The sequence below is a fragment of the Lactuca serriola genome, chromosome 3, assembly GCF_051521515.1.
Source record: "Lactuca serriola cultivar US96UC23 chromosome 3, Lser_US96UC23_V15, whole genome shotgun sequence".
Classification (NCBI taxonomy): domain Eukaryota; kingdom Viridiplantae; phylum Streptophyta; class Magnoliopsida; order Asterales; family Asteraceae; genus Lactuca; species Lactuca serriola.
In genome coordinates, this window is record NC_136410.1 from 45151327 (window position 1) to 45159867 (window position 8541).

Below are 8541 nucleotides of genomic sequence, written 5' to 3' on the forward strand. Positions count from 1 at the left end.
TTTGGTTTTTTAATATATTAATTTTTAACATAAATGATTCACGTAATCTTTGTTTTATCACAACATCATGTGACTTCTTGATTAAAACATGTTTGTAGTAGCTTTATGAATTGACTTTGTTCGGTGTACCAACCTCCATGGAGGCTCACATGACTCTTTTCATATTGGCCCTGTAAAACCAAAAGCAACAATAAGTTGTTATATGTACCAGCAACATTAAATTATGCAAAGAAATTCGATAAACATTACAGTTTAAGTGTATTGTCATAACCATAAACATCAAATTCATATATTTTAATTTGGTAAATTTATAAAATATTTTTTCCTTATAAGAATTAAAATATGATTTTCCAGGCTACACCTAATCACATATACATATCTTTTGATCAAAGAAATTATTACAAGAAAACAAATATGTTATGAACAAAAATATAATATTAGTTTCATAATTTGTTTTTGGTCCGTTCCACGAGTTTTGCCATCATATGTTAAAACGACTGTTATGACTTTCTCTTGACAAACATAGGTCAACATATTAAAAAAAAACTAATACAAATGATATAATTTTGTTTCTATAACTAAATAAATGAAACTAATATACTTAAAATAGATTGATTAATTTTTTTCATGATATTTCAACATGAATACAGTAATAACAAGTAATAATAACAAAGTAAATACAAGAAATTGTAGAAAAAGAAGGAGAACAGGGTAAACAAAGAACCTAGAAAAAAGAATTATTGAATAAGACCGCTGAAGAAGAACATTGTAAATCATAGGACTCAATCCAAAATCGTAAGAAGAACAACTTCAATGTAATCGTATATATAGGTTGTTTTTCAATAAGGAAATAATTATCTTCCAAAAAAATGGGATCCTAAAATATTATCTTGGAGATTTTCAATTATCCATCTGAAAAAAAATGATATCATTTATATTGAATCAAAATATCAAATTAATTGACTTGCTTAATTAATGAGTTTTAAATTCAAAACTATTACCTCAAATTGATTTATTTTATGTGGGATATACCGGGAGATAAATTATAAATAATATTGACTTTATTTTTTACTCTTAAATATTTTGTTAATTTAATAGTATTAGATTAGATTTTATAGGTTAATAACCAAATTATTGATATGCTTATTTAACAAGTTTTTTTAAAAAAAAAAAAAACTAAAAAAAAAAAAACTAAACGGGTTTGAATTTGAAGCTAGAAGTTATAAATAAGAGAGTTAAATTAGGAACAATATTAGTTAGGAAAACTAATATCTCGTATATAAATATAATGATATAATGTAATTGATAATATAATTATTGAATTTAAAGATTCTATAATTATTAAAGATTATATAATTAAATGTATTTGTGTTTGAATTTTATTTGAAAAAGATGATGTCAACAATCTAATCTAATGGTAGAAAACATTAGATTGAAATGCAATCAAGGGTTTTGATTGCTTCATTGGTGAATTAAAGGTTCTATTTTAATAATATTTAGAGATATCATCCGATTTCAACATTAATTACACCGTCATAGACTTATAGTCGTATAAATAAGGGAAAATGACTTATATGGGTAACTATGTTTCAAAATCATTCAAAAAATATCATCCAAGTTTGATGTGTCCAAAAAACATCATCCAAGTGAAGCATTTGTACAAAAAACACCAACGAAGTACATTATTTGTTTAAATTTGACCTTTGGTAACCGGCAATTACCGGTAAAAAATAAGTAAAGGAAAAAAAACAATAGGAAATGACTCAAAGAGGTAACTATGTTTCAAAATCGTTCAAAAAACACCATCCAAGTTTGGTATGTTCAAAAAACACCATCCAAGTAAACTTTTTGTACAAAAAACACCAACAAACTATATGTTTTGTTCAAATATTACCCACCGGTAATTGGTTCTTATGGGTTAAATGATAACTTGGCTTAACTATTATGACATGGCATAATAATGACTGACAAAACAATAAATGATATATTCCTCCTTTAAAAACCGATTTAGGGTTTCTTCATGAACGAATAACTTCTTCTTCTACTATGATTGCTCTTCTTCTTCTAAAGTAATGACCTCGAACTCAAGTCCAAAACCCTAACTCTTAACTTAAGGCAAAAAGGTCTCCTTTACCCTTGCCTCAACGGGCCTCCCTCCCCTAAGGCCCAAATCCATAAAAAGCCCAAAAAGGCATCTAAGGCCTAATATGGCCCAAGAACCCCCAACATGGCCTTAAGCCCAAAAAATGACCTGTTATAATCAGGTGGACCCGATGCCTAACTTAAACAAGTATGTGCATAGTCCCACCATATGTTGAAGCCTCTGCGATCCGGATGTCGAGCTAGTACGCCCGACGTACTCCTAGCGTACGCCCAACGTACTCGACTAGGGTCAAGAACCGCCAATCTTCTGAAGGCCATAAATTCTTCATTCTAGGTGTGATTTCGTCATTCTTTATATCTACGGGAGCTAATTTAGGCATCAGACGGCCATACTGAGGGTTATGGCCTTCAGATTGCAATTCTTAGTGTTACCTTAATGCTAAATTAGATTTCGTCATTCCAAGGTCTAACTGAGGGTAGGGACCGAGAGTTCGGTTTGTGTTTGAGCCCATTGGCATATCAGTGAGTATCAGTTCGAGCCTTTATGAAGTTTGGGTTTATGTTAGAAAAGTTTTATGACAAGGGATAGTTGATAGTATTGTAGAGCTTCTCGTAAACTTCACGTGGATATAAAGAATGAAATTAGACTTAAAATGAAGAAGTTATGGCCTTCGGAAGATTGGTGGTTCTTGAGCCTATCCGAGTACGATAGGTGTACGTAGGAGTACGTTGGGCGTACTTGCATAAAATCTAGATCGCAGAGGCTTCAACATATGTTGGGCGTATGAATGTACTTGTTTAAGTTAGGCATCAGGCCCACTTGATTATAGCAGATCATTTTTTGGGCTTAAGGCCATGTTGGGGGTTCTTGGGCCATATTAGGCCTTAGATGCCTTGTAGTTGGGCTTGGATGCCTTTTTAGGCTTTTTATGGATTTGGGCCTTAGGGGGGGAGGGAGACCCATTGAGGCATGGGTAAAGGAGCCATTTTTGCCTTAAGTTAAGAGTTAGGGTTTTGGACTTGAGTTCAAGATCATCACTTGAGAAGAAGAAGAGCAATCATACGAGAAGAAGAAATTATTTGTTCATGAAGAAACCCTAAATCGGATTTTAAAAGAGGAATATATCATTTATTGTTTTGTCAATCATTATTATGTCATGTCATAATAGTTAAGCCAAGTTATCATTTAACCTATAAGAACCAACTACCGGTGGATAATATTTGAACAAAACATATAGTTTGTTGGTGTTCTTTGTACAAAAAGTTTACTTGGATGGTGTTTTTTGAATGATTTTGAAACATAGTTACCTCTTTGAGTCATTTCCTATTGTTTTTTTTCCTTTACTTATTTTTTACCGGTAGTTGCCGGTTACCAAATGTCAAATTTGAACAAAGAATGTACTTCGTTGGTGTTTTTTGTACAAATGCTTTACTTGGATGGTGTTTTTTGAACACACTAAACTTGAATGATATTTTTTGAACGATGTTGAAACATAGTTACCCATATAAGTCATTTTCCCTATAAATAATCATGTTCAAGTCTAAGTTTTTTATAATCTCTAAATATTATTAAAAGAGAAACCTTATGACATCATCTAAAACAATATGAACCGTTGATTGTGTTTTCTCTATAGGTTTTACACCCTAAGATCAATTTGCTTACGTCACCTTGATCAAACAAAAAGTCAACCCGTTATATTAGGAAATTAAATGTAGGAATTGAATGAAAATGATACTTGAATTCTTTCCAAACTTACAACTACAAAATTGGTTCCCTATTAATCTAAACCTTAAATTTAGGCTCTATTTCCATTCAAAATTGCTTTCCAAATATATTATATGTTGAAATCTTAGAAACTATTAATTTCAAATTTCAAAAGTTTCGGATATTATTATAAACCAATACACTTTGAAGCATGAAATCTTCTATTTTAAGTTTAAATTGAATTTCAATTTATTACCTGCTAATTTTCATCATATTGACTTGTATATATATTTCAAACCTTTTTAATAATCGATTTACACAAACATTATGTCATAATTCCTCTGCAGAAAACAAATGCAAAAAAACTTCAACCTTCCCATCAGTCTGATTAGTTGAATAAATGTATGTACTTCTTACTTTAATCCTTTTAATCTGTAAGTTTGATATTGTTTACGAATTTATATGTTTTTACTCATCCGTATGGTTCTTTGTTGAATACTTATAATTTGGATGTATAATGTTGTTTTTGAAATTTTTTTGATGTTGTGTTTGGTTCTTGGTTCCATCTTTTTAATCGGTAACTATGATCCTATTTTCGAAAACAGTAAACTCAATGTTAAAATTGGATGTTATATATAATGAAATAATGATGTTACATGTGTGTATACCTTTGTAAAAAATCAATAGACAAGACAAGAGATGACATGACATAATATAACAGACGGGTTGTACAAAAGACATGAACGCCCTCATTAGAAAGTTTTCTTATGTCTCCGGTAGTAACAGAATAAGAATAAGAAATATACCTTCTCTACAATTGATGTGAGCTTTAAAGTTAAATATAAGCATGTTGTGAATGATGAAAATAGGCTCCTGTATTCTTTGTTCAAAAAGAATCGGTACCATACATGGGCAGGTAAGAATGGACGGTATAATAGAAGTGTGTACTTAACTAGAGTCGGCATTTGACCCTGAAACACCAAAAACACCCTTCATAATCTTCTGAAAAAAAAATCAGGTATACTCAAGGACCAAAAATGTAATTTACTCTAAACTTTAGTAATATATATATATATATATATATATATATATATATATATATATATATATATATATATATATATATAAATTTTGTTGTTATGCTATATGGTTTTTAGTTTTGGTTCAAAGGCAAAATGGTCATTTAAAAAAAAAAAACTAACAGTTAGGCTGTTAACTTAGGCAATCATAAAAGTTTTATGAAACAGTGAAACAAGGTCCAAAAACTACAACCTGATTCTTTTAGGGACCAAAACCGACAACTAAACAAAGGGACCAAATATGTAAATTACTAAAAATAAATGAAAAAACTTTTGTTTATATTGATCCCCCCCCCCCCACACACACAGTTTTGAGGTCATGGTGGTGGATAGAGCTTCATCACTTCTGCCTCTAATTTGATCTTTGCTTTATAGTAACGAATGTTCTTTGCTACCATTGGATCATTTCTTGCACGTTCATGATCCATTGATATAATCTCTGTTGTATTTCAAATTCAATAACAAAATTGTAATTAATTAATTACTCATTAAAGTTAATAAATTATAAATTTATCTCACTTCCTGCTCATCCAAGTTTTCTCATTGCTATAGCGTCAAGAAGTTGATCATATCGCATATTTTTCTAAACAAGAAACACTAATATCAATAAAAAAAGCTATTTAATTTTGTAATAAAGTTGAATTAAAAAATAAGTAAATAAATAAATAAGAAGAAGAAGAACCTTCTATTACCATCGTATTTTTTGTTTGACCTCATCATCATATTTAAATCCTCCCATAATTTGAGGCATTGTGATTAACCAAAATGCAACAATGCTTGGATCTTTCATGCTATCAATAATATGTTTAAACACAAAAACAAATGTTTTGAAGTATTAAAGTTAGACAATTGTTACAAGAGGAAAATGGGTAGAATCGTAATTGGCATTTACCTCATAAAGGTTTTTTGTTTTTTTCATTATGTTGTAAGTTTTGCATGGAGGTTCGATGATCTGCAAAGTAAATAAAACTAAGGGGGTGTTTCATTTTTCCTTTATTAAACTCTGTAGTGAATGAATATATGGATAAAATGTTCTATACTTAAAGATTGTAGATAAAGATGGAAAATAAAACGCAATGGATTATGAGAAATCACAAAAAAATAAGAACCAAACCTAGGAACCAACATCGAACAAAAACCCTACTTTCTTTACTTCAAAAAAATCAACGTACCTGCACATACTAAAAACCGTAGAACGAATTTCACAAAAAAAATGTTATTTCATAAAAAAGGAGTCTAAAAAAAAATGGTGGTAAACCGAAGACGCCATATCAAAATCAACAAAAAAAAAACGAAGATATAAACATAAATAATAGACCTGATAAATGATTTATGTCATAGTTATCTCTAAAATAAAAAAGAAGTCATTAATGAATCTTAACATTGTCGATGATAGTGACAACAACTCAGATTAAGAAAAAAAAGACCTGATATTAGAGATGAAGTGGAAGGGAATGATTAGCTTCGTTGCAGATTTAATTGTCATAGTTTCTTTGTGGGGGGTTTTATGCAGTGGCGAGGTTATATGTTAATACGGTGGGTCACTTGACCCACCTTTTTTTTTTCTAATAACAAGTTATATAAACCATGTGGTTTTACGTTTTAGACTTGCCACTGGTTTTATGTGGTTCATTTTGAAGGAACATAAATAAGTTGCTATTTTTTGAAATAAACAGTGCAATATAGCTATAACATAACAATATATTTTGAAAGTACATTGTCAAATGTTGGATTATACTTGTTTAGACCCATTTTCACGCATGGTTGGCTGTATATAGTTGTTTTCCGTGTCACAAGTAAAAAATGTTTGAAGATACTTATATGTGACAAGCAAGGTCATTGAACTAATAAAACCAAAAATATTGTCTATAAAGAGGTCCTTCAATGCTATATATTTACCTATTTTAGTGTAATTTCTACACATTTCAATAATACCAATAATCCTGTTTTTTTATAATTATTTTGTAATATCTATATAAATTTGTATTTTATTTATGTGTTCCCCACGTTTAACGCGGGTCATAATCTAGTTTATTTTAATTCAAAAATCCTATCTTTAAACAATATTTTAATTAAGGTCCGTTATCTTTGTATTTGACAACTTTCCATAGTGTAACGATATTTCGAATTTTGGATCACTAAAAAGGTATTAATGGGCCGATTTGGATTTGAATATTTGGGCTTCCCCAAACTCCAATCCAGCTCATGATTGGGTTTTACCCTAAGGGCTGAAATCAACCAGGTATATATATACATACTGCGCCTCGTTATCGAAACCCTTTAGGTTTTTGCTGCGCAGCTCTATTCTTTGACATCCAAGACTTGTTGATTCATATACATCTCGAAACAAGATGGTAAGATTTTTGTTTGATGATTATATCCTTTTATTTCGTTGTTGGATGCAAAATGTATAGTCGGTTATGATACTGTTAATGGAATGATACGTTGGATGTATTGAAAATATACAGGTTTTGCCAAACGATGTTGATCTGCTTAATCCCCCAGCTGAGTTGGAGAAGAGGAAGCATAAGCTCAAACGACTTGTTCAATCTCCCAACTCTTTCTTCATGGTATACTTGTCTTTCATTTCGTTCAGTGTAGTTTTGCTTCATCAGTTTCTTGTTTTTCGCTTTCCTATAAAAACAAAACCCTATTCGATTTGGAACTTTGGTATAATTTGGTTTAATTTTTCTCTTTGCAGGATGTGAAGTGCCAGGGTTGTTTCAACATGTGAGTTTTGATATCCTATTTGGCTATTTGCTTGATTCACCCTTAATTATTAACGTCTTGGAACTGATTTTTATTGTATGTGTGAATTGTGATCAGAACAACCGTATTCAGCCACTCTCAAACGGTGGTGGTGTGCGGAAACTGTCAGACGGTGTTGTGCCAGCCGACTGGTGGTCGTGCAAGACTCACTGAAGGATGTTCTTTTAGAAGGAAGGGAGACTGATCCTATTGCTGCTTGCTTTTATGGCTGGTTAATCAGAAGCTGCTTCGGTGCTATTACTTAAAAAGTTACAAGTTGAGTCTTTTATTCTAGTTTTTCTTGTTGGACCCCAAACATGTTAGTTTGTTAACATTATTTTCGTAATGGTTTTGGATTTTTGGATTTTGGATACTCTACCCTATCTATGAATGCATGATTTGTTCCTATAGTGTCTTTCTGTTTTTGTTTTGATGCTTCCCAACCAAGTTTTAGCCTTCTGAAAGGCATTTCATTCGGTCTCTTTCTATGTTAATGTCCTGGTTTGAACTAGTTAAAATATGCGTAAATTCATTGTTATCGACACATCTTGCAATTGAGCCTTTTGTTCATTTGTTCTTACCATTGGTCGTAAGTTAAGGTTTGTGGTTAATATCATAAGTTAACAGAGCTGAATTTTAGTTTAATTCCTGTTGTTTGGCTATATTAGTAAAACATGCCTAATTAGAATGTTTATGCATGATCAGTTTGGAGTATAAATGAGTATATACCTAACTGGTATGTTGTGTGTGTGTCTATATATATATATATAAAAAAAAAGATGTATGATTGTGTCTACAAGTTCACTTTTCTGTTCAAAACCTTTTTTTGAAAAAATTCAAATGTATCGAGTTGGATTATGATTAGGTCTGCAGCATTTGTTATAGTTTTTCTAGTAAGAGGCTGTT

General features: G+C 30.9%; 1 protein-coding gene across 1 annotated transcript; it reads left to right on the forward strand.

Annotated features, from left to right (window-relative positions):
- Window positions 1-7107: 7107 nt before the first annotated feature.
- LOC145092102 (small ribosomal subunit protein eS27y) lies at window positions 7108-8045 on the forward strand. The gene is made up of 4 exons (XM_079030001.1): window positions 7108-7241; window positions 7356-7457; window positions 7589-7617; window positions 7714-8045. Exons 1-4 carry the CDS (start codon window positions 7239-7241, stop codon window positions 7838-7840), a joined length of 261 nt encoding a protein of 86 aa, XP_078886127.1. The 5' UTR covers window positions 7108-7238; the 3' UTR covers window positions 7841-8045.
- The last annotated feature ends 496 nt before the right edge of the window (window positions 8046-8541 follow it).

Coding starts and splice junctions, on each gene's coding strand:
- LOC145092102 (XM_079030001.1), top strand. Junction 7,458..7,588: donor CTCCCAACTCTTTCTTCATG/GTATACTTGTCT, acceptor TTCTCTTTGCAG/GATGTGAAGTGCCAGGGTTG. Junction 7,618..7,713: donor TGCCAGGGTTGTTTCAACAT/GTGAGTTTTGAT, acceptor AATTGTGATCAG/AACAACCGTATTCAGCCACT.